The sequence below is a fragment of the Malania oleifera genome, chromosome 13 (genome assembly GCF_029873635.1).
Source record: "Malania oleifera isolate guangnan ecotype guangnan chromosome 13, ASM2987363v1, whole genome shotgun sequence".
NCBI classification, from domain to species: Eukaryota; Viridiplantae; Streptophyta; class Magnoliopsida; order Santalales; family Ximeniaceae; genus Malania; species Malania oleifera.
Genome location: NC_080429.1, coordinates 75,003,869 through 75,031,600, shown reverse-complemented (window position 1 = coordinate 75,031,600; position 27,732 = coordinate 75,003,869). Strand labels below are relative to the sequence as shown.

The following is a 27,732-nucleotide window of genomic DNA, read 5'->3' as shown; positions in this document are numbered from 1 at the left end:
CAATTTGTAACTTTTGCAAGATCTACAATGTACAAATTTAAGTCAATTGATGATGGGCAACAATTTGAAGCTAATAATGACGCCATTAAACCTCCCACATTTCCCTAATTTAACATGAAATTTGACGGAATTACACTGCAGATTGTGTAATGGATACAACTATCATTTAGAAAAGAATGAAAAAAAAAAAACAGATATATTTACAGGTCAAACAATTGCAAAAATTTCTGCCAGCACAATTTGACCTGCTATAATTTTCCTTTTCCTATCTTTATAGCAGATATACCTACTTGTATCCATGGCAGCAGAAGGTGCACTTCCATTTGCCTAGCTACAGATTTACACAAAGTCAAGTTTTGAATGATAGAGAACCAATCTAACAGTAACATGCAAATTCCAACATACAAACGGGCATCCACCGAGAAACTACTTGAGTTTTGCTTATTTTATGTCATATGTTTAAACGTTAAAGAATGCTGCATACTCTTGTTTGGAGTCTCAAGGTTAACCAAGCGTCTGAAATTACACAAATTCAACTTTCCTAAAGAAAAAATGTTGAGTTCATTTTGGCTGGATAAAATTGCAAGTTGTGTATCCTGTTTAAACGTATGTCCGGTCCACCCGTAATTAATTTAGAATCGAAAATTTTGACATTGAATTGCTCAAGTTGGACATCTTTTGGCTTCGAGCTAAACATACTCCCTAACATAAATCTCGAGGTGATCCGCCAAGTCAGACTTGCCAATATTGTCATGATGGAGATGGTTTAACTATTAGTTAAGCATTCAGTTTAAGCATTGTTTTAACTGAGATTTTGGAAGACCATTAAACTAGGGCAGATACAGAGAAAGCAGAAAGAGACGTGAGCGAGAGAGAGAGAGAGAGAGAGAGAGAGAGAGAGAGAGTTGTGCATGCATGCATGCATCAGAACATAGCAAAAAGGTAAATATTGTACATGCATTCATTAAAATGGTTTTAGAATACTAGACCAAGAAATTCAAATCTAATAAAGAGTTCACAAAGAAGTTACAACGATCATCTTTTGTCACAATATTGACCTACGAAATCATTCCCAAATCGAACCAGATAAGAGGTCTCCTTTTCCTTTCCATTTCTGTATTACTCCCATCTTTCAGTGAAGCCGGGACCTTCACATCAAATCCACTAGATTCCAGCTTGTTTGGGGTAGAGTAAATATACTGCACCTTTTCTCTAGGCTTAGACAAGGCATTGTCAAAACAGATCATTCACGGCAGCAATCATCATGCTTAACACAAATAACTGCAAAAACCACAACCCAAAATAAGTACTTGATATCAAGAACAAGCAGAATATGAGTGCATAAATACATAAAACATGCACATCCAGCCTCAAAATTCAATTGTGCCGTCCTACATTTAGCTCTCAAATCAAAAAAGAGCAGCAAGAGGGACAAACCAACTTCTAGCAATTCAATTTGTATAATTGCAATGGCAAATTCCAAAAAGCAAAATGAAAACTCAAATTTACAGCAGCAAGAGTGCCATTTTCGATAATCCCAGAAATTAACTCATTATATGACAGCATGAACAAGCAGAAGTAAAGGAATTGTACAATCATGTCATCTGATGGAGGGAACAACACCCACATGCATCCACCAAGCACATGTATCAATCATCCTAGCAACAAAACAGCATTTGCATTAACAATAGGAGTCAACACATCAAACTAAAAAATAATTATAGGTCTCCAGAAAATTTTAGGATAAAAGCTAATGTCAACTCTGAAAATTTTCACACTCAACATACTCGATCTTCATGTGGGTGCGTCAAGACAACAGGAGGGCGTCCCTGGGCCACAAAGGCTCCATGCTTTGTGAGGATAGGGGAGGGTCGTCACAGTGTATGCAGTCTCACCTCTACTTTTATGCAGAAAGACTGTTTCCTTGGACTCGATCCCATGACCAACCGGTCACAAAGGAACAACCTTACCTTTTAAGTATCAAATGCGTTATTTTAAGTACACTGAGAGATGCAGCATTGTAGAAAGAGATGGCAGCTAAAGGAAGACATAAGTCAACAGGCAAAACAAGAATCACAACCTACTAAAGAAGTAAAGTTTACCATATGGCATTGACTCGTATCAATCCTTCCAACACCACTCCTAGCCATGTTGATCTTTAATTCTGAGATTTTCATAAAATTTTAACAAAGCAAGCACTTCAGAAAATTCATCTTAAGGAAAAAAATTAGTGTCATAAACAAACTGAAGATGTAACCCTTCTACTTCATCCAACCTATCTCAAATCCTTAAACAACGGTATTATCCTGAGCCTCTAAAACCATTCTACACAACAAGTGTAAACAAAAAAGGAGAAGTGGGTTTCCCTGCCTCAACCCATGGGAGGCAGCAAACACTCCCCTGGGCTGCCCATTGACAATGATCGACACATTTGCAGAAGACGGTCTTTTATCCATTTCCTCCAAACAAAGCCAAAGCCCTTCTTCTCCAACATCATGTCCAAGAAAACCCAACATACCCTATTGTAAACTTTCCTCAAAATCCAATCTAATAAAAACAACCACCCTATTTCCCCTCTTAGCATCATCTGCCACCTCATTAGCAACCAACACCACTTTAAGAATAAATCTATCCTTAATAAACCACTCCTTGCCATCATCAGTGTATCACCCAAAGCCTCCGAAAGTCCCCCAGATAGCAGCTAGCTTAATTAAACAATAGTTTCAACAATTTTCAGCCAGTCAAGACTAGATCCAAGATGTAGCCTAATAATTTCATATCCAAACAGACAAACTTGTTAATGTAGGCCAGAAATATTTTCCTGGGCCTCAAGAATGAGTTATTGGCAAGATGGAATAAACATTCATGTTAAAAACAACCAAGAAGCACCATTAGTCACATGCTCCAGACAACCATGGCAGCGTATTGGCCAATATGGAGTTCATACAGCCATGACTTTCGTGAAATCAATAAATTAGTATGGGATGTCATTAGATGCCAGCTTATAGTTGGCTCATACAAGTAGATGGTTTTGAAAATGAAATGATGTTGTTCTGCTTTACACAAAATGAAAAAAATGAGAGCATTTTGTTTAGCATCATAGCACTTAAAATAAGTTCATTATTTAAAAGTCAGTAACATAACAACAACAAATAACATAGTTCAAATTTTTTATTATCATTTTCTGTTAATGCCCAGATAGATCATAAGTATCATTGCTGCTGTTGTTCCTTCTTGTTGCTACCATGTTACTCTCTTCTTTAATTGCTCTGTTCTTAAGGTTGTACTAGCTTGTTTAATGATTACAAGAAAAATTAGAAACCTCCATTCATACAAGACATCAAATGCCTTTAACCCGCCTAATTTAACTTAATTAATTGAGAAAATATCAAGAAATTCAGTGTTATATGCACTTTTCACATCTTAGTGATGTACTATGCATCCGAGCATCAAACTAAAATCAATGATATAACAAAAAAGCATGACTTACTGTTAAGATGGCAATAAATGGTTATTCTCTGTATTTGCATCCAAGTTCCAGTCTCTGAATTAGGTAACAAATAATTAGCCCCTCGGCCAGCAAGATACAAGTAGAAGAAAATGAGACCAGATAGAAAGACAAATTACTTCTGTGTAGATTCTCTTCTTAATTCTTCAATCTGATTTTCAATTTTAGCACAAGCAGCTTGGATTTCTATGTTTTTCTGGCACAGTTCCTTCCATTGAGCAGATAAAGCATTAAGCTCATACGCAGTTTTTTGCTGGCCATTCAAAAACGGAAGCATATTTGTCGGATTAATTGCAAGCACAAGGGGAAAAATAAACTCACAAAAGCATTTTTCTACATCTTTGCTTCACCTGATGATATTTCCTCTCACGATTCACTGTTTCAATCTGTTCATTTTGTTCCATGGCTATTGCTTGCATTCTGGGGAAAAGATACAAATCAATTATTACAGGACATGCCGAATTTGCCAACATAAACAGTGAATGAAAGAGAAAAAGGCACCATCATAACCATTGCACAAGCAGTGATGCTAGTCGCCTAAACTATACTGTATTTCTTGAAGAATGCAAGCCACATGGCTCACACAAGTTCTTGTGTACAGTGACATTTTCTTTTCACAAGATTCCACCGTCACACATTGACCACAAAAATACTAGTTTATTTTGGCCACATTGCCCACAAGATTTTCATAGGATTGCTTGCATTACGAAACATGCCAGATTTGCCAACATAAACTGTGAATGTCATAGAAAAAGGAATTATCATAACCATTGCACCAGAAGTAACGCTAGTTGCCTAAAGTATACAGTATATTGAAGGATGCAAGCCACATGGACCAAACAATTTCATATATGAAGGAACATTTTTTTTCACATGAATTTTGCTGTCACACATTGACCGCAAAAGTACTCGTTCATTTTGGGCTTTCAAAGTTGTGCATCCCAACATAGCTATTCAAATTTGACAATTACTAATGTTTTCTGCTTTCAAAACAAGCTATCATGGTCAGGACGCTAAACACCTTGTGTTGCATGGTTTCTTCTACAAGTGAATGCTCAAATCTCACTTGTTCAAATCAATATTTTGAATTTCATTAGGAGGGGAGCAAACTGTAACAGCCCCGGCCTAAATTGGGTGAGGTATTGCCCGCTTTGACCCATCTGACCTCACAGTATTGAAAAGATCACCCTAGTAGTATGTGCCCGCTTTGGGGTCGTGAGATGAGGCACTTCATAATAGAGGCATAAATAGATGCCTCGATGGGCCAAATGTCAATGTCTGCTTCACAATATCAAGAATGCAATCCATTGACACTGGTATGGGAGGCATTAAAATATTCAGAAAATATAGCCATGGTTCTAATACAGGATAACTGTAACTAATATATGCGAACAAATAAAAGTATTTGTCAGTCACTTTCAAAATCCATGGGAAGCAAAGCAAAGAGTTAAAAGAGTCACTCATTCCCAGCACAACAAGATATAAACAATACAACTATATTTTTACCCGTGCAAGCAGAAAGCAGGCATTTAAAATAGCCAAAGTTCTCCAATCAAACCTTGCAGGGTTTATTTCAATCTTGTAGGGCTTGGGTTCTTGAGATTGTCTTAACTATACATAACATAGGCTTAAATGGACCTTTTTTTCCACAAAACTTTATGGCCTGTTTATTTGTGGAAAGCATTTTTTATTTTCCATTTCCAGATTTCCAAATTACAAAAATATGCCCATCATCTTTTCCAGTTTTCCAAGACTTCTATAGGGAATCTAGAAAATATGGTTTCCAACATTTGTATACAAATTCAGAAAAACTAGAAAAACAAGGTGACCTTTTTATAATATGAAAAACTGAAAATGGAAAATATAATTGTTTTCAAGAGGGCCTCATTTGTTCAGTTTCCCAAAAACATATAAATATTTTTTTTAATTCTATCTCCAATGGATACCGATATGTTCTTTGAAAATTTTGCTTATAATTTAAAATAACCCATTTGAAATTTTATAGATTAGGATTCTTTTCATATTTCATCCTTTAACAAGAACTCTTTCTTTTCCCAAAATAATTTACTCAAATTCCTATGCCAAAAAATTTAGCGCCTCTTGACATCTTTTCCCCCATAGTTGTAACAAGAAAGCCCACAGCTTTGCAAAGGGGGGCATCTTGCAATTTTTCTAGTTGTTAAGAATGTTTTGATTGCACAACTTTCATAAAGGAGATGCTTCTCATGAAGTTTGGGGCTTTGAAAAAGAGAAGAATTGTAAGATTCTTTCACACGAAGTTATTTTTCTATTGTTTGGTTAGAAAGAAATGCAGTACTTATATATATATATATTCTTTTCACTTGCTATAGTGCAGCCCTGTGTTTTTTAGCCTCTTTGTTATAAGTTCAAGAGCTGTTGCAACATTTCCATTTTCCCACCAAAGAACATGAAGCCCAAAGGTGAAAGGCTCCCTCCAGATGCTAAGGCCCCATATACCACATATTTTGGATACCACACAATCAACTGACTGGTAAAGAAAAAGGAGTACCTTTTTTAGTGTAATGGAAAATATTAATAGTTGAAATGTGGCTAAGAACCTAGCACATTGAGGTTGCTAGCTTTTGTCTTTCATCACACAAATCATACATCTTCTAACACATGCATTCATTAGTAATTGTTTTAAGGCACCTTGCCTCGTAGTGCTAAAGTCCAAAGATAGCTCACATAACTTCTTTCCCAAAGACCTATGATAAGTACCAAGACCACTTCTGATGACTCAAGAGTCGTGAAAATGAAAAATATGTAAGAATACATGGCAACAATTAAAAGCGCACACAAACTCTTACACGCTTTTCATCTTTAGGAATTGATTGTATTGGACGCAACACAAAGCTGCTTCTTATACTCCCAAAAGAAAAAGAGAAGAAAAGAAAAGAAAGAGCCGCTCAATTTTAATAGAAATCCAATTTTTTCCAGTTCGGTAGGAATATGTTTTTTTTGCTTGGCTTGCCTTTTTCCCCAACATTGTAATCTAGTTAAGATGGAAAAATAAACGAACAAATATTCTGAAAATCAAAACCAACCACATAATTGTTTAACCTATTCAACTTTGTACGCAGATAGCTAATGTTCCAAATTTCTCAGAAAGCACATTAAAAAGACAATGGTTTTTCTTCACTCTCACATGAAAATGTGTTAGTTTCAGATGATATTGAAAACAAACCTCGATAAAAATGCTTCTAATCGTTGGTTGTGCTGTTTCCATACATCAGTACCATGTTTTGACATGAGGTCCAGATTTTCTAACCTGCAAAATTATAATCAAAATAAATATAAGAACATCAGCACTAGAAGACTGCATTAACCCCTTTGACAACCACACACCTCTGCGTGATATAATTGTAATAGAAAACATTGAGCAACAAGAACAATGTATAAATGGAAGAAAATAAAAGAAAATCTAACCTATTAGAACTTATAATGAATAAGGAATCTTCAGTGGATTGTTACTTCAGAAGTCCTAAAACCAACATAACAAGGATGCTAATAATAGTAGTCCTTGTGTTATACTAATCTATGCAATTTTTTTAAGTAAAAACCCAGCAGCTAGGTCACCAATTTCTATTTCCAAAACGTCCTTAGCCTCTATTATCAGTACCTCATTTAATACGTATTTAAAGATCATGAGAAGCGCAACGAAGGAATGTTTTTACTAAAAGCAACACCACTCTCCAAATTTCTTTTCAAAATTGTCCTCCACCTCTATTTGCCCTAAAAATGTCCCTCTTCTGCATCTTAGTTTTCCAAAAGTACCCTTTGCTTCCACATTTATAAGATAATTTCCACTAAGTGAGGACAAAGCACCACCAAATCACGTGCAAAGTGCATGTACAGAGGCTAGTTATTACAATAATTCAACAATGGCTTAAAATAGCAGTTTCTACCATTTTGTAGTAGATCTTAGTGTCTAATAACATCACACACAACTATAGAAGTGGAAACAAAAATCGCAGCCATAGCAGCTGCTATGTCCCACTACCATCACGTAACGCCTGCTACAAGTCATTATAGGAATGCTTCAATCACGGCAGGACCATCGCAGCAAAATTATTTTTTTTGTTTTTCTACTTTTTTTCACATTTTCTCCCATTGTTTTTTTCAAAAATCAATCCCAATTAGCTATGTGAAGAGGAAGGGGAGGACAAGATTCTAATGAGGATGACAATGCATAATTATTTATTTTTTGTAATATTAACATGAGAATATATGAGATGCATTAAATAACAATTTTCTTTTAAATGAAATTATATTATATTTTGCAAATATTAGTGATTTGACATTTCTTTTCTAATATTTTCCTTACTTGAGTTTTTAATAATTGATTCATATGATATAATGGTTGGTCTAAATGAAAGGGAACCTAGGCGCAACGGTAAAGTTGTCGCCATGTGACTTGTAGGTCAAAGGTTCAAGGTATGGAAATAGTCTCTTGCAAAAATGTAAGATAAGGTTGTGTACTATAGACCCATCATGGTCCACCCCTTCTCTAGACCCAACATATGCGACAGCATTGGGCACCAGGCTGCACTTTTTTTTTTTTTAATGGTTGGTCTAAATTTTTTATTAGATCTTAAAGACTTACCTAATAGAATTATGTTTAATTATTCTATGTTCAGTGTCCAATAGATTAATTTTATATATCACTATAGGTAATCTATTTTGTTTCAGTAATTTATTTATCACACATGATTTTTTTTTTTTTTTAAAAAGCTATATTAGATAGAATTTATCACAGATATGATTACTTTGATGATTTTTCCATATTTATTTCCATGAAGTAATGAAAAAAGAAAAAAGACATAATTTTTTTATGAGAAGCATTCTAAAACTGACACTAAACTTCTCACTTATGTTAAACAATGTTAGTGAATTGAAACAAAGTATCAAAAATACATTAAAAATCTTATTAAAAAGGGCTAGAGGCTTCAAACATGTAACTCTAGCAGTATAGACAAGGATTTGCATGCTTGTAAAAAAATTCACAGCTGTTGCACCCTTTCCAGCTGCATCAAGTACTCTCACTTTATGCCACACACATTACCATTAACCTACACTACCTGCTACCCCTGTTCAAAAGCATGAATACATCAGGATCCAAGGATTGAGAATTACACCATAAGTAATTTGCCTTTGATGAAAGAATTGCAGAGCGCTCACATCACAGTTCTTTCTCCCCAAACACTAAAGGGATACATGGATTTTATTCTTTTAGTCAATCATATATTTGCATCATGGTCTTCCTGTTTCACAGTCTAGGGCAGGATAGGCTTGGCGAAAATCCCATGGTGTGTTGTTTGTGCAGCGAAGGTCAAGGATGGCACAGGTTAAGGGGTCCTTAACCATACATATTGCATAGAGATAGCCAATCCCCACCCACTGGCTAGCAAAGGCTAAGACACATGTAGCAATGTTATTTTAGTATAAAAAATTTTAAAAATAAATAAATAAATCCACTCATGCCCTTATCCTATCTCTCATAGATGGTGGGCCAACTGTGGATCATCATAGCCAAAACAAATGAACCCTTGCATTCCAAAAACCATACACCCAACATAACATAACACGGCACACGCACACACGCGCACAAAAAAAACTTTGAAACCACTCACAAGCCTGTTTTGAGAAATCAAAGCTCCTTTAAATGTCTGTTATATCATGACACAGACAATTAAGAAATCAAAGCATGAAAACAAATACCTCCAAAGGTTTTGGGGAGTTTTCTGTCAATGTAGTGGGTAAGAGTATAAATTCAAATTTTATCACACTGCTGCCTGAAAAAGATAAATATATTAAAGCAAGAAGTTTTTTGCCAATTAGTTTGATAGCTAATGTTTAGAAGACTCCAGCAAAGGTGCTTTCCAATAGATTATGGTTTTGACTTTAGAATGATATGATTGCACCTCCTTCTAGAGCTTTAATCTCGAATCATCAGAATTAGATATGGCTTTATTGACTAACGAGATGATGGATGACATTAGGGGTCATCGTAAGAAGAGGCCAGTTTTTAAGCTAGATTTGGTTAGAAGGCATATGATCAAATTTGCTAGAGGTTTAGTGATAGTTATGGAGAAAAAGGGTTTTGATAGTAGCAGGAGGGGATGGATCACTGGGTGTGTATCTTCAGCTTGTTAGTAGGTGGAGGTGGATTAGTGGGTTCTTGTCTTCAGCTTGTTTTGCTGTCATTGTGAATGATGAACAGAAGTATTGGTTAGAGCTTTGAGGAGCCATGTCTCCTTGTCTTTTCACTCTAATTGTTGGTGTTTTGAGAAGGATGATTATTTGTGATGTACATGGGGGGAGGACGTTATAGGTATTGGTGTTGGTTATAGTAATGATGATATTTCTCATCTACAATTGCTGATGATACCATTCTTTTTTTAGAAAATGACTAAACAGAGTTTTCCACTTTTTCAAATGTACTAATACTTCGGAAAGTGTTTGATAAGGTGTTGACTGAAGATCACTTTACAAAAGAATGTGGATTAGTGAGCATTAATTTAAGAGGTTTTATCTCATTTTGATGAGTTTGCAAATTGCATGGTTTGACAGTGGCCCCTTCACCTATCTATAAGTTCCATTGAACCATAATCCTACAGCACTGCCCTTTTTGAGATCCTGCTGATGACAATGTATCTAGGAGGTTAGATAGTAGAAAAGGGAGCTTAATTTTACTTCAGGGGGGTCAAACTATGTAGTAAGCAATTACCAACATATGGCGACTCCTAAGGATCCATCAAAATATTAATAAAATAAGATTGATCTATAAGCAATAAACAGAACAAGCGAATAAAAATTAATAATTTCGAACTCAAAAAATTGTAATACAGTCAAATAATAAACCCAATTTTTTTTTATAGAAAAAGAAATTCATTAGATAGAGAAAGAATGTACAACCATGAGAGAAGACATCTCCTTAATGAAATCTGGAAATCCCCAGAAAAACAAGAAAAGAAAAACACAAAAAATAAAAACAGAAAAAGAAAATCAGCACGCCCTAAGAAAAGACTGCCAATCATGCTGAACATCTGAAATACACATTCCCTTGAAATTTCCGTTGCCCATGCACCATAAAGAAGCCATAAAAAGAACCTTTTCCCCACACCAACCAATATGGTAACTTCTTCCCTGAAAAAATAAACAAGTTACATTCCTTTCACAAGCCCCAAAACGCTGCAAACAAAGCTCAATTCCATAATGCATTTCCTTCATTCTTCCTCACAGACCCCACCAAAAAAAAAATTGCCAAGAACACTGCTGTTTTAGGAAAAACCCAGCTTTCTCCAAAATAATTGAAAGCTTGTTCCAAACCTTCCAAGCAAAATTGAAATGCAAGAAAAATGTGAAATAGATTTTGAACAATCAAAACAAAGCATACATATATTAGGGGAGAGAGCCTTTGAAGGTCTACTCATCTGCAGCAAGTCATTAGTATTTATCCTATTAAGCTCAAACAACCAAAGAAATGCTTTGATTTTAGGGGCCATTTTGACCTTCCAGAATACTTTGTAGAGTGGAAAGGAGGAATTGGTACCAAGGGTCTTTCAAAAAACAGATATTACAGCCCTTACCCATAAAAAATTTGGCATGGGGAATAAAGAGAGGGTAAATCTGGGAAATAGCTTTCCACGGGCTTTCCTAAAAACATCTAGAACCCAAATTCGTATCCCACCCATTCCCATCAATTCCCATCAGGTCCAAATTTACCTTTGATTACTTCATGTCACAAGGATGAAACCTCTAGTGGGAACTGCCAAAGCCATTTAGCTAGAAGAGCCGTGTTCTTAGACCCCAAATTTCCAAGACCCAAACTACCCTCCCTCTCAGTCCTACAAACCACCTCCCCTCTCACCAAATGATCCTTAAAACCCTTAGCCCTAACCAAAGAAAATCTCATAATTCTCTCAATCTTGCTAGGGGCTCCAATTGGAGTAATAGACAGAAAATACAATAAAATACAAGAAAGAAAAGCCTGAATTAGATTACCCTCCCTCCTAAAGAAAGAAAAAAGCCCCATCTTAATGCTTGGACACTCTCTTGACCATCGAATCCCAAAAACTAGTTTATCTAGGATTACCCCTAAAGGAACCCCTAGATAGGACACTCGCCACCCCAACTCAACACACCTAACTTCCGAGGCTAATTCCCTAACACTCTCTGCAAGCACGTTAATAGTTGCAATGCCACTCTTACACATATTAATCTTAAGGCCCAAGACCCTTTCAAAAATTTGAAGAAGCCCCAATATATTTAGGAAGGAAAGCTTTTGATCCTCCAAGAAATCATCTGCAAACTAAAGGCATGACACCATGATCCCTCTCTACCCACTTTTAGACATTTCACTAAACCTTTATCCACCCCCTTATCAACCATCCTACTCAAAACTTCAGCCATTAACACAAACAAAAACAGAGAAAGAGGACCCCCTTATCTAATCCCCCTCGTAGCCCTAAACCAAGATTTAGGCTAATCATTCACTATCACTGCAAAATTCACATTAGACATGCAACCTTTCATCCATCTACACCATCTTTCTCCAAACCCCTTACAAAAACCTTACCCATAAAGTTACAGATCACTTTATCGTAAGCTTTTTTCAATATCCAACTTAAAAATAACCCCCCCCCCTCTTTCTTCGTCCTCCTAAAATCCTCAATGGTTTTATTCGCAACTAGGGTTGCATCCATCCCCCCACAACCCCCCCCCCCCCCCCAAAAAAAAAAAAGCACTGTAGGCCTTGGAAATAGCCTTATCAAGCACCACACTTGACCTACTAGCTAGCACTTTAGTGATTATTTTATAAACACTAGAAACTAGGCCAATTGGTCTATAATCAAAAATCTTAAGACCTACTTTACTTTGGCACCAAAGTAATAAAAGTAGAACTAATACTATTACTTAAAACCCCATTCCAATAGAGTTCATTAAAAACCTTCATCAAGTCTTTCTTCACCACCATCCAACAATCTTGACAAAAAGATAAATTAAAACCATCTAGCCTAGGAGGTTTATCCCTCTCCATCCCAAAAATTTTAGCCCTAATTCCTCTTCCTCAAAAGGTATCTCTAACCAGGCTATCTTATCAATAGGCAAAGGACCCAATTCTAATCCTTCCACCATCGGTCGATGGTCTACTCTCATCCTCCTCAAGGTACAGATTTTAATAAAAATCAATGATCACAAGGCAATTCTACTAGAATTCGTGATAATAACCCCCTTTATCCACCTCCATCTCCCTTATCAAATTCTTTCTCATTTTCCCATTGGCTATCCTGTGAAAAAATTTAGAATTATAGTCAACATCTCTAACCCATTTAAACTCCGTCTTTTGCCTCTAGCTTCTCATTTCCTTAAAGATCCAATTCATTTTTCAAAGAAACCCTTTTAACCTCTTCCTCCCTAGAAAGGGTCACACCTTCCGTTCTATCTAACTCTTCCAAATCTCCTAAACTAGACTTTTAAAACCTAATATCTACAAACACCTCCCTACTCCACACTTTCAGTTTTTCTTTCAACCTCTTCAACTTCTTCATAAATTTAAACCTTCCCAACCCCTTTCCACATCCTCACTCTTAGAAACTCTAACCAAGATCTGAAAGGAGCCATGATATAACCACATATTCTCGAGCCTAAAAGGGGTGAGCCCCAAGGAACTTTTCCTACATTCCAATCAAATAGGAAAATTATTAGAAGTGGGTCTAGGTAATACTACTTGAGAAAGATTAGGAAACTCCTCCCAATCTTTAGAAAGCGAGAACCTATCGATTCAACTAGCCACCTCCCTAGCCCCATCCACTAACCACGTAAAATTTGCCCTAGGGACGATCCCTCAACCCACACTCCCTAATAACCAAATCAAACTTGTGCATAGATGCATTAACCCTGCCAACCTCCTCCTTTTCCTAAGGGAACCTAACCACATTAAAACCACTACCCACAATCCACCTAGGCAAGCAAAATCTAGAAACAAATTGAAGCTCATCACAAAAAGATCCCCTAAAAGCAGGCCTAGAAGGACCATACACAAAGGAAATCCACCATTGACCCCTATCTCTAATTTCAAGCAAGACAAAAAAAAAGAAAAAAAAAATTCACTAAACCGCCAGCTCTAGTAAAAATCAAGTGTCCCACAACACCATAATGCCACCTGCCGAACCCCGAGAGGGTAAAAAAGCCCGATCCTTACACCACCCTTCCCAAATCCCTCTAACAACCCCCCCCCCCCAATCTACTAAGTCAAGCTTAGCCTCCTAGACAATATCGGGGGAGTTCCTTAACAAAACCTCCCTAATCAAACTCCTCTTCCTAACATCCCCTAAACCCCTAACATTCCAACTAATAATCTTCATAATCTAACAAGCTTACCCCCTTTCCCTATCCCCTTCTTTCCCCCCATAATAAATGAAAGAAACAAGATTTTGTAATTCTTTTGCCTCCATCCCCTTATTTTTTTAACTCATCCCCAACTTAACCTCAACTCCTACAAGACTCGCTAACTTTAACTCCATATCATTTAAGAGCTCGTAAGGGTCTCTATTGTCCCTCTGACTAACCCCTGGGCCAACACTAAAGTCATTCCCCCCATTATATCCCTCATTGTGGCATAAAGAACCAGCAGGAAAAAAGGATTGAACAAGAATAGGAAGAATACCTTTCTCAAGTTCCTAAGAATTCAAATTGCCCAATGGAACTGCTGTCTCCTCATCATTGCCCCTCCCGACAGCTTAATGACTAACATCAACGTCCACCCTATTAAGAATAGGCTCAAGATCAAGGGGCCAAACCCCTTCTCAATCAAAGTTTTACTCTGATTAGACTTGTGCTTAACAGAACCTTCTAACCCTTGCCCGATATTAGAGGGCAATAAAGGACTCTCTTCTTGTGTAAGCAAAGGTGTATGAAGTCGTTTCTTACTCCATAATATCTCTTCCCCTCTTTCACTAAAGCACAAATCTCTAGAAAGTTCTTCCCATTTGTCTTCTCCTACCATCGCTATCTCACTTCTCAACTGATTGACTAGTAAGCTAGAATCAAAATCGCAAAAATTGCTTAGATCATCATCTACATTTGAAAATCTCTTGTCCTCACTGAACTCATCTATTTGAGTATATTCATATTAAACTAAATGCAGCCCTTTGTTGCATCTTAGATTAGTTAGAATTGCCTTCTTTCTACTGAATTGATTGTTGTACCTGATCCTCTAAACCATCCCTCTCCATTTATCTCCCCTTCAGCCAGTTCACCCTTCTCCCCCACTAATTTCGTCATTGGGTCTTTAGAAGCTCAATCTTATCATTTAAGGTTAAATTCATCTAAGTATGCTCACTGGAGCACTCTAGGCTGACTTTTGTAGTTTCTGCCACAGTTTTGCCCTCAGCGTCGTCCTCACAGTTTTTTTCAATGTTCTCTCGAGTTTGGGTAAAAGAGCAACCCTGTGCACAAAGCTCCTACCTATGCGGGATCCAAGGAAGGCCAAACCACAATGATTCTATAGTATGTAACCTTACCTTGCAATTTTGCAAGCGGCTATTTGCACGCCTCAAACCTGTGACCTCCACGTCACATCGCAACACCTTTACCGTTTTTTGCAAGAGGCTAAGCATAAGCATTTATTTTCTTATCTTCTAATATAGGCCCAACACCCATTTGGATAAGGCTGGGACCACTACCCCCTTTTCATTTAATTACTCATTTAGTGACTATAAGAGGCCCAGCGGAAATAGGCCCAAAATGCCCCCTCTCAAGCCCAATATTATATTTGGAAGCAATTTTAAAATATAAGTGGGAAAGGAAGTTAGAGAACCTTCCTTAAAATCAAAAGATTCCTCATCATTCCTTCCTGAATCATTCGTCCCCCTCATCAACATGTTGCCAACGACTTCTACGAAGGTGTGCTTCTCTGACTATCCTGAGCCCCAACTCTGCTTCATCATCAACGTCCCGTGCCTTAATATGTTCAAGAAACCACAGTCTGAGCATCTAATGGCAAAATCCTTGATGTGTTCAAAATAAAGTTGCATTAGAGCTTCAAAAAGATTCGTTTAGCCTTCAAAGTTCTTACTCTCAAGAACACAAAGAACGCTACATTTTCCTCCTAAAATCCCCTTTTCTAATTGAAAGAATCTCCCCTTATCATTGGATTGCAATTTGATCAAGGCCAACGTTCCTTCGCCTTTTAGGTTACCTCCTCAACTGAGCTCGTCTACCCCTTGTTTTCCTTTGCATATCACCCCCCCCCCCCCCCAATAACTTCACGATCCAAAGAAATTCCTCTTTTTTTAGTAGAATGCGCAGAAACTTTCCTAAAAACTCTGAAATCTGAAAGAATGAAGGCTTGAGACGATTGGCACAAAAGGTCTCACATTCAACCCGAATTGAGGAATGAACCTCCGCACCCAAACTTCTTACCTGACAAGCAGCTGGCCTCCCCCATTCTTTGAAACAAACTCAATGAACCACAATTGAGATATAGCCCCAAAAAAAAAAACTTGCCCAACACTCTGGAAACTTAGAATCGCAAACATGGGTTCTCCAAAGGTTATAAAAAGGTAAGTCGATCACTCTTTGAAAGCCAAGGATGATTTGATGGAGGGGTGTTTGAAAACCTGCTAGGGTGTTTTGTTGGAAGTCAGAAGGGTTTTCTAGTATCGAGTCACTTCAAGAGTGTCATAGAGGTCCATATAATTTAAATATGAACACAACCTATACTTGCATGATCACTTTGAGAGTGTAAAGAGGATTTAAATAGTCATGGCATGACCCCAAGATTGTGGGAAAGACCGCTTGGGAGAATAATATAGTACTAAACAAAACAAAGTTTGAGAATCAAAATCAATCAGTGCAATGCTAACCAAGAACTGATGCAGTGGTGAAGCCCCTAACTAAGGATTAGAAACCTTAAAGGGGTTGACCATGAGTGTCAAACCCCCAGAAATGTTTCTAACCATTTACAATGTTTTTAACTATGGGCTTAAAAAGGAATCCGTGCTAGTAAGGAGAGGAAGAATTAGAAATCTAAATGACAAAGAGATAAATAAGTTGGCTCTTTTAACTAGTTTGCTTGATTATTTTCACACTCATTTGGGGAGTCATAAAAGGGTTTGGAGTTTAGATCCATTTAGGGAATTCTCTTTGTAAATCTTTTTCCTCCTACTTCACTAGTGACATTAATGTGGATCCTTTGGGTTTGTATTCTTTGATTTGGAAAACTAAAGCTCCCTCAAAAATAAAAGCTTTAATTTGCACCACTGGTTCTTGAAAGAATTAATACTAATGATTTGCTTCAAAAGAGTAGGCCTATGTCTCCAGATATTTGTGTCCTTTTTTTGAGTGGTGAGACTTGTTCACATTAGTTTCTCCATTGCCCTTGTACTTGAGTTGTCTGGAATAAAATTTTTGGCATTCTTGGTTAAGATTGGGTCCCCACCCGCCCCTTTTCCCAATTTAAAGGCTTTTTATTCGATCACATTTTCGAGGTTTTAGTAAAGGATAGGAAAGCCTTGTGGCGATGCACTGTTGTGGCTATTATTTGATGCATCTGGTTGGAGAGGAATGCTAGAATTTTCAAAATGGTGACTACTGCCAAAAACTGCTTTGGAGCAGAGTGGTATATATTGCATCACTGTGGGTGTCGGCTAATGGATTTTTTAGTCATGTTTCTTTGGAAGACCAGCAGCAACACTGGTTGGCTCTGCTTCATTGAGTTGGATTTTGTAATTTATTGTTTTTTCTTTTCTCTTTCTTTTTTTCTGATGTACATTCTGCTCTTTTCTAATAAAATCTTTGCTTATAATTTTTTAAAAAAATAAATAATAAAATAAAAAAAATAAAATAAAACGATGAAGAAAGCCTTTTCTTCATTCCCCCTGCCATCATTTGGTTTGTGTGGACGAAAGAAATAAGAAGACTTTCGAAGGAACAGCAACACCCTTACATGTTTTTAAAGACCAGGATAACTACTGCCACTAGATGGCTAGTGGTCTGTCCTTAATTGACTCACATTAATTCTCAATTTTTTTTTATATCCTGCAATGCATATGAGTGCCATTGTTTGTACATGAGTGGCATCCCCATGATGCACTTTAATGAAATTTTCTTTGCTGATTAAAGAAAATGCTTTTAAGTTATCAATTTGTCACTTGTCCAACATTTCATCTTTTTGAATATTTCTCCCTCCATAAATTTTTAAGCAATCTAACACAAAGCCCCTCTGATGGTGCCACATTGTCCTTTGCTCCTTAGAATCTCTTTAGTGGTGCTTTTTTTCTCTTTTTAGAATCTCTATGCATGTTGCAGGTACGCTGGAGAGACTGATGATAAATTTCTTGTGGCCACTGCGTTTAGAATCTCTATGCATGTTGCAAGTACACTGGAAAGACTGATGATGACTTTCTTTCGGAATCTTAAGTCCCTTCAGCATCAGGTGGTCCAAAGTAAATATGGAGTCCTTCCAAATGTTTGGGATCTTCTAACTCAGACTAATGCTACTCAAATTCATTTTGCATTTTTATCATCTTTTCATTCCTCATGTGAAATTACACATTGGTAACATGGAGAGAATTCAATTTTGGGAAGATAACAGGTTAAGGATACTCCGCCTTCCAATTTTTTCCTCACTTTGATCGCTTTTCTACCTGCCATAGTGCTCATGTTTCAACCTTTCTTAGCTCTAACAAGATTTCTTGGAATTTCTTTAGGAGAAATTTGAATGAGGTAAGAGATGAAATGATCTTGTCCATTTGTTGAATATTCTAGATTCAGTTTCTCTCTCTCAAGAACTGAACAGAGGGGCTTTAGCCTTGGATACTTCCAAAAATTATTTTCATAAACCTCTTCTCCTTTCATTTATCCCATGGTGCTAGTGCTACTCATTTGTGCTCCTTTATTTGGAAAGCTAAGACGCCTTTGAGAATCAAAGCATTGGTACACGGTTCTTTATCAAATTAATAATAATGATTTATTGCAGATAAGAAGGCCAAACAAAGCCTCGTCTCCAGATGTCACAGTCCTTTGTTTCCAAAATTGCAAGAACAATGCTCACATTTTCTTGCACTGCTATTTCTTTGGATATATCTGGAATAGATTGTTTGACATTCTTGATGAGAGTTGGGTGCGCCCTTCTTTGGAGGGGTGTTTTCTTCAAAAAATTGTGGATTTTGGTTGGCCTAACCTAAGGAGAGGAAGCTTTTCTTGGAGGATGTTCTGTTGGCGATTATTTGGCAATATTTAGTCGGAGCAGAATGCTGTTTGGTTTGAACTATAATTATTTTTCATGCTTTAGTGATTTTCAAGGACTATCTCTAGTAGATATGCAAAGAGATTGAAAAGCTTTGCTCCACTAATATGCTCTGTTTATTTTACATTTTTGTTCTTTTCAGATCTTGTCCTATTTTTAATATGTCATCTCTTTCTTCCTTCTTGACAAAATTCTTTATTTATCTTTTAAAATAATATTATACTATCAACCATTTCAAATATTTTACAGGTCTCCGCTAAAAACCAGTCAATAACTACAAATGAGGGGTAAGAGAAAAGAAGTGGGGCAGGGGGCAGGGGGAGCATAACTCATGCAGTTTGAAACATCATGACCACTTAGAAAATATTACCATATTACAAGATCAAATAATCACTAAATAAATAAATGAACCATGAATGTTACCAAGAATTTGCAAATATATTTCCACTAATGCTCCATGACCCATCCAAAAAGAATGGAAGGATGAAAGAATCAGAAAGTGTACTTAAGTGGAATGAGACCACAGCTTATAACCAAGCCAGAATGAATCTAATTTTTTGAAGTAATCCAAATTAATCATGTACTCTTCATTCTACAATTTTGTAAAAGGATATCAATTATCCATCCTTGCAAATCTCCGATTAATAAGGAACAAAGAAAAAGGTAAGTGTTTGGGAGCATGGATTTCCAGCCTTGGATTTTGGATTTGTGTGTATTGCACTTTGTCCAAATCCACACAAACCCAAATCCATGGCCTGAAATCCGTACTCCCAAACACAGAGGAAGGGGACAATTCCCACATCATAAATTAATCAACAGTCACCAACTTACTTCATGCATAAATGTCAGACGATCAATAACATCCCTCACCTATAGGGTCACTATCCTCAAGAAAATCTCAATCAATGCATCCTCCACATATTTGACCATGACAAATTTTTTAAACAATTGGCCATGAAAGGCCTAATTTAAACACCTAAGGCCAGATGTGCAACTCTTCTCTTCCTACGACTGCAGGGGATTTTTTTTTTTTTTTCATAGCAAAAGAAGAGAACTCATTCATAAATTAAGAACTTACATAAAGCAGAATAAGACATCTCCCAATAAGATCTTAAATAAACGAAAAAGAAAATCTAAGAACAAAAGAAAGAAAAATAATAAACAAAACCACAATCCCCAAAATCAAACCAACAGATTATTCCAATCTCGCTGAACTTCCAGAAAGCTCACACCATTAAGATACACAAACCCAGCACACCACAACAAAGTTAAAATAGTAAAGCTTTTCCCAAAACAACAGCCAATTAAACTCCTTCCCTAAAGAAGTTGGTCAAATATATAGAGGATGCATGTTGTAAACAAATATCTTTGTCCAAGCTAACTTTGAATTCCAATTACCCTATCCAGAGGCACTGGCCCACCTACATTTTTCCTTGGAAAGCAAACCAGATCGATTTTTCTTTTTTTCTTTTTTTAATAGTTTAGGAACCAAGACTGGATGAGGGTCATGCAGACCCACACATGTTGACTTTCCAATGACTTCTAGAGAGTCAAGCCAAATGAAGCATAAATGATTATTGATTAACAGTCACTAATGTGTTTGTATATGTATAGTTTGAGATATCACACCCTCCCAAGCCTTCATACTCAGGTTTTTCCTTAATATTTCGGGGGTAAATAAATCTTGGCCCTCGTAGGACCCATGTGTCTTCGCATGGGCTCACAAAACAACCCCATTCAGGTAACTCTCTCTGCTTGTAGCCTATAATGGGTGACGGTTGGGACCCTGTTACCCAATTATGGGCCACACCAGGGACAATCTCAAAACTTGTGAAATTATGATTAGAATAAAATTGCACTAGGACTGCTTGTACACCTACCTTAGGATAGAGCTTTCAAAAAAAAAAAACTCTAGAATCCTACTAATAAGGGTGAATGACAAATATCTGACAAATACCTCTTCTATTTCTATATGAATGTTGAATTGCAAGTGTCAGTGACATTGCATTCCCTATGTATTCCAACATCATTACATCAGCACTTTCTTCATTAGGAATATTACATATGATCCTTAGACCTAGTCCCACATCGGCCTAGCAAAAAAAACAACTTTCATCATCTTACATTAGCATTCATACAGCCAGCATTTGCATTAATATTCATGCATGATCATACATACAGAGAACCCTAGGGACTCCCTACTGCATCATACATAGTCCATGCTATAGGGCTCTATAAGCTGCCTCCTTAAATTTGCTCCAAGTCAGTCCATTCATCAACTACTTTGGAAAAATCAAGATTGGAAAGCCAATAGCATAAAATCTTTCCCATGGTGTTGAGGATGTAGTTCCTTTTTCATTAAGAGTGAGCATCATCCATTCATTTTCCATAGCATGCATTGTAAATATTGAGAACCTCTCATTCTTTTTCTCTTAGTCATTTCATACATTTTTCAACAAAAAGAATCCTTAGCAAAAAGTATACTATCAAGTCTACCTTAAGGAGCTCGATTCAAACACGCTTATGCACCCTACAGTCTACACTATGCTCAAATGGCTGAACAAGATATCTCTAGTGCCAATTCTACCGTTGAGAAAAGGATGGGTGCTTTTGAGGAGAATGCCAGTTCAATCTTGGATATTTTGAAGAACATAGCCAAGGCTAAGGGACCTAAATTGATAGAGCCAATCTCCATCCCAATCGCTGCTCAAGATCCTAATATAACATCCTCTTCTCATATCTTCTCATAATATCATGCCAAAGGCATGTCACAACATGCCCATGTCATTTACAAAACTCTGTGACAGTTGCGCCCCCATAAACAATATACCTAAAGAGACATCCTCAGAAGAGGGAAAAGAGCATAACCTTGATGATGCAAAGCATGATCAGATGATGGACAAAATGGAAGTCCTAGAACAAAGGATTAGCGCTATCCAAGGCATGGATTTGGATGACTTGATGAAGAGAACCTCTGTAGGGTTCTCAATATGTTCATACAAAGCAAAGTTCAAGGTTCTTGATTTTGAAAAGTGCAAGTCAAAGCTATCCAAGGATGTGTCTAGTCATGTATTGTCAAAGCATCGCCCTATATTAAAAACAATGAGAAGTTGATGATCCATTGCTCAAATCAGCCTTTCATGAACCACTTTGTGTTGGTTTTTATAACTAGAGATAGACAAGGCTAGGGGTGGCATGATCTTGCTGAAGCCGTCCTTACTGAGAAGAAAGACAAAGGAGACCTTCAAGGATTATGCATAGCGGTGGAATGAACTAGCATCTCAAATCCAACCTCCTTGGACCAATCGAGAATTGGCACATGCCTTCATCAACACCCTGAAGGGCCCCTTTTTCTAATAAAATGGTGGGGACAATAACAATAAGTTTTTTGGATCTCGTAATAAGTTGAATAGCATAAAGTTATCAAGTGACTCAAATAAGAAGACAATTTTCAAAAGGAGATAAAAGGAAGTAGAGGCCCAATCAATTCACAGAAATTATTGTCAAGCCTCCAAGGTGTACCACCCACTCATTTCTGCACTCCTGTGCAACATGGCTCTATGAACTTTCCATCCCCATTTCCTGCAAATCAACCTCTAGCACATCAACCAATGTTACAAATCAGCTAGTACTAAAGAAGACAGATTTATTTTTGAGTTCATCCTCACGACTTACACCGATCAATATACTAAGCTTCACAGAATAAAATCATACGGTCAGAGGTACTACGGCCCATTAGTGATCCCCCTGCAAGTGCCTCAATCCAAATGCGAACATCCAACTTAATATGGCAGCACTGAACATTCTAGAAGTGTTGTCAGCTCAAGAACCAAAGCTAGAGTTTGGAATGGTTGTCACTGTTTTTATTTAAAACAACGTTTGGCCAATAATGACTATTTATGTGTCTCACTTTCATTCTCAAATCAATGAAGATTTCCTTTCGAGAAAATTTTGCCCATTGATACGCTGATTGTGGATTCTAAAAATGGTAATCATCATGCATGAAGGACACACTTCAAGCCTCCCACATTATCATTACATGTTCCATTACACATCATTATTCCCTAGTCATATCTCCTTATGTTAAAGTCACTGTGGCACAAATGAGACAAGGACTTATCGAAATGAGTAGTTAACCTTTGGAATGAAAATCAGCCATCATTCTACTATCTGTAAACTTGAATTCCATATAGGTATTTTCAAGCCCTTGACAAGGATAATCCCCATTCAAGGGTAAGGATGTAGGCTGTCTTAACATTTCATTCATGAACAAGGCTTCACTAAAAAAAGATTACAACGGAAGGGGCGGTGAAGATTCATACAAGGGATCAATTCAACACAATTGAAGATTCTCTTTTTGAACAAACCTTGATTGTATGATGTCTTGGGGTCAAGACATAGGTGGCCTATCAATTGGCCTACCAATTTCCCACATATACATATCACACTAAGTAACCAATTACTAGCCATTCAAACTTTTCTTATGACTTGTTTCCTCTTGCTACTTAAAATCTTTGCATTACCTTGTAGCCCTAGTTGTGTTATACAAATATTTATAAGAATGCAAGAATGAAAGAAGGAAAGGGGAAGCAAAAGGACAAAATATGCCCAAGAACGATTGTCTTGAAAATTGATGTTGAATGATTGCTCCACTACTCAAAGGGATAGGGGGCTTCAACAGGTCCTTTATTCTAATTTGCTCAAACTTTTGCCTCAGCTGCCCTAATGGGTTATCAACCTAATGAGCTCCTTTTTAAAAAAATAAAATAAAATTCTTCTACCTTTTTTTTTTTTTTTTTTTCTCTTTCAAAGTGTTCACTCTCTCTCCACATGAGCTTTCTCTCCAATTTCTTTGTAAGTCTCCAAATGTAAGCATGTGCATGCAATCTCCCAAAATGTGAGTACCCCATCTCAAAACATATCCCCAAGTCTACCCATAGCCCCCCCCCCCCACCCTAAATAGGTGGTATTCCCAAGATCTATTTCCTTTCCCGCATTCCTTAATTTTCTCAATTTGTTTCTCCAATTGTCAACTGCTCCCACAATTTCCTCCTTTAGCCTTAATTAGCAATTGATTCTGCACGAAACGATGAACTTCGACACAACTCAATGAGTGAACAAACCTACCCACAATCCCAGTCGCAATTCATAAACTATTTTAAAAAATGATTGAGTTTGCCTTCAGAAACAAACGTACATAAGCAAGACCCTCCAAATAGGGTAATTGGAGTCCGAAGTTAGTCTAAAGAAAAACATATGTTCACAAGAGCCCTCCTTTGTTCATCTCTTCAATTAGAAGATGCAACAAAACTAGATGAGCATATTTGTCTCAAAGTTTACTCCGAACACTCAAAAATAGAAAAATAAAGATAGTAAGGATGTAGTGTCAACCTACCACCTCCATATTGAAACAAAAGAATACATAGTGGTGGGATCAGGTTGCTTATCATCTATGCACAAAAGGAAAAAGGTGTAGTGGCTAGATGGTATTACCTACCACCTTTGCACAAGAAGAACAAGAAGGCCCAATGGTTAGATGGAATTGCCTACCATCTCTGCACAAAAGCGGGAAAAAAAAAAAAAAAGAAAGGTTGTGCAATGGACGAACTGAATTGCTACTATCTTTGGACAAAAAGAATAAGAAGATGCACTGGTTGGCAAAATTTCCTATTATCTCTGCGTAAAAAAGACAAAAGGTGCAAGGGCTGGATTGGCTTGCCTACTATATCTCAACAAAAAGAAAAATAGGACGAGATAGTTGAACGAACTGCCTATCATGATTTCGATTGCCTTGTTTCCAGATACTTTCCTTGTTGAATTGATTCCTATATTAATGAGTAATGATCTAAATGAATCCGATGATAGATTCCTAAATGAGCACTAGTGCTCTGCTAGGGTTTGCTTTGGTGAGATCATCCCCATGCTTAGCCAGACTACTAAAAGGGCCTTGGGGGGAGTCAATAATAAATGAAATGGTAGAATGAAAAATGGTGATTGTTGATTGCATTAATATGCTTCATTATACCATGAATAAGGGTGCTAGTGCCTTCCCACATTTAACCAAACTCCTAGACCAAACCTAGTTTTACAGACCAAACCAACTAGTTATGTAACCTAATGTTGACTTAGGATTCCATAAATGATAGTTAATTAGATGTGGGTGACCTAATCATACTCAGGTTAGATAAAAGGTTAGTGACGACTCCGTTAAACATAAAAAGATGAGTAAACCCTAATCCCCCACATATACTTGTCTCACCACCTGTTGAGGGTCAGATCCTTGAATCTGCACATGTCGACACATTTCAAGGTATATGAGTGCCCTATGTGTCAGGTGTGCCCTATATCATAACACCACCACCCCCGCCACCGCATAATATTCAATTCACTAGGCCATTTTCAAACTATTTGGCTGGCACAAGAATTAGAGACATAGGTTTAAGCAAATGGCATAAATCACATACCAATATCAAATAATAAACTATGAATATGCATTTTTCGCATACAAACATGCAGCATTATGAGATATTTAAAACTTTACTAACACATTTTCCCTTCTTTTAAGTGATCGAGAAAGAAACTTTATAAATGGATAAACAGAACCATTACAGGGTTAGACAAGACAAAAGTCCTACCATGCACGAAGGAGAAAAATAAAACAAAAAATAAAAATATATATAATGAAAAAAAAAAAAAAAATTATATTTGCTTGTAAAGAAAAAAACTTTACATACAACTTTTGATCATGTGTTTCATATATTTTCTCATTTTGTACAAATTACACTAGGTAATAATAATCAGTTGATATTTGAAACTATAATTAATTGCATAAATCAATAGAGAAATTTAACCACAACCCACAAAATTTTTTTCCATCTGCAAAGAAAAAAGGGTTACCTGCTGGAATGATTAAAGCAACAAAAAAACTTCAAAAATCACCAGTTATATTACCTAATTACTTGATGTTGTAACAAGCGTTGAGCTTTTTGAAGAGCCTGCTTCCAAGCAGTTTCATCATTCTGCTTATTCATAGGTGGCGGTTCAAGTCCGTATCGAGACATATCCAGAGGCACAGGAGGCCTCCCAGCTCTGACACGCTCGTACTCTCTGGCAAGCATTGGATGATTCTGGGTGCACAATACATAATCAAATATTGTTTTGTTTACTAAAAAACCATCTGGATGCCATTGACACAATGCTTTTTTCCATAAATAAGTGATAAATAAAATATAACTAAACAGAGAACACAAATTCATAGAACACATGGCAGCATCATCACATCGCCATACATGCATTGCTTGATATGCTTTATCTCAACCCAAATACCAATCACGTTTACTAATTGGACATGTTTCAGGGATAATCACATCTGCACTCATTTTCCAATAAAAGTGCCAAAAAAAATTGTCAAGACGTGCCCTAATAATCAAAACTGAATCTAAGAAAACTAATCATCATAAAGCCACTTAATGTTTTGTTTGATTAAAAGGTAAAGTAGAAGGATTGAAAGTTGCTTCAGGCAATGGTTATGGTCCAAAACAAGAAAGGGGATTGTTTGGTTCAGCCGTGGGATTAAAAAACTGTTTATTCTTCCAACTTTCCTTCCTCCCACCTACCAAACACAAGGTTATAATTTTACTAAAAAATTTTCGAAAAACTCAAAAACAATTGTATCTCAAACTTTGACTTGTGCAACTTTTTATTACTTAAAATGATACTTGTGACCTTACAACGAAAACACTGTATCTTGATTTTAAGTTTTCTTCTTTTCTTTTCTTTTTTTCAATTTTTTTTTACATTTTCAAGCTTTCTATATCACACGCAGAAATTTTTTCCATAAAAGAAAATTACAGGAAGCCATTAATTAATTACAGATAACACACAGCATTTCGTGATTGTTTCACTAAAGGTTTTTACTGCAATTGTCAGACCTACAAGACATTTAAAATCACAGGAAAAAATACAAGAAATTGATTCCAGCGGGCACTAACACTCAAAACTAAACCCATCGCTATCCTCTATATCCACACGCAAAACCCTAAAATTCACCCCCAAAAAAATCATGAGAAATCCCGGAAGAGCAGTGCACCTCGAAGCTGAACTTGGACAGAGGAGGGAGGTCTTTGAGGAAGTCGGAGGGCTTCTTAGAGCTCCTACGCATCTCCTCTTCGACCAGGCGGTCGACATCTTCCTTGACCTTGGCATTGCCATAGTCGTCGTCGATGTAGGGCAAGGCGTCGATGATCTCAGCGCTTGAAGCACCCGACCAGGCCCTAGAAGCTTCAGGAGGAGCTTCCAGCATCAGGATCTCTCCATTGCTCTCCATGCTGCTGCTGCTGCTGCTGCCGCCGCTGCCGCTGTAGAGAGGCAGCGCTATAGAGCTTCCGTGCGGGGGCAGACGATAACCGGGGAAAGATCCACTCGGCAACTCTGTGACCGCCACTCCCAAAAATTATTTGGAATTCTTTAAAACGTAAGTGATAAGACCGCTGTTCTTATGTTTTTTCAATATATATATATATATATATATATATATATATATATATAAACATCATCCAAAAATGCCTATTTAAGAATTAATCGGATTGAAGTTATAGCATCGTTCGTCGGAATTGAAATGGTCAGGAGGTCTGAGTCACTATTTGTATCGATTAAACAAATCATTGAAATTTCCTAAACTATACATTCTCGAAAGATCATATATTCTTCTTACTTATCAACGATGATTACAATATCAAGCATCATATATTTAATTTCACCTATATATGTTTGCAAATGAGATAATTGTCTCTTCAATATAGACGTTATCTCTTTTAGGAGTTATTCCAAAATTCTTTTTTTACTTTCACAACAATTCCAAAATTCTTATCACTATATCATTTTTATCCCTATAACTATTCATAATTATTTCAAAATATCCTTATAATTATTTACAACTATTTCAAAATGA

General features: G+C 36.9%; 1 protein-coding gene across 2 annotated transcripts; it reads right to left on the bottom strand.

The window, feature by feature from the left end:
* Positions 1-937: 937 nt before the first annotated feature.
* On the bottom strand, positions 938-27,300 carry LOC131145508 (pre-mRNA-splicing factor SPF27 homolog). 2 transcript variants are annotated; one of them, XM_058094638.1, is made up of 8 exons: positions 26,872-27,274; positions 25,734-25,909; positions 6,714-6,797; positions 3,859-3,928; positions 3,628-3,761; positions 3,491-3,544; positions 1,594-1,658; positions 938-1,281 (listed from the first exon to the last, which is right to left on the bottom strand). In XM_058094638.1, exons 1-6 carry the CDS (start codon positions 27,106-27,108, stop codon positions 3,493-3,495), a joined length of 753 nt encoding a protein of 250 aa, XP_057950621.1. In that variant the 5' UTR covers positions 27,109-27,274; the 3' UTR covers positions 938-1,281; positions 1,594-1,658; positions 3,491-3,492. The 2 variants fall into 2 exon arrangements, with proteins under 2 accessions (XP_057950621.1, XP_057950620.1); XM_058094637.1 differs by lacking the exon at positions 1,594-1,658 and having other exon boundaries at positions 26,872-27,300.
* Between the last annotated feature and the right edge of the window lie 432 nt (positions 27,301-27,732).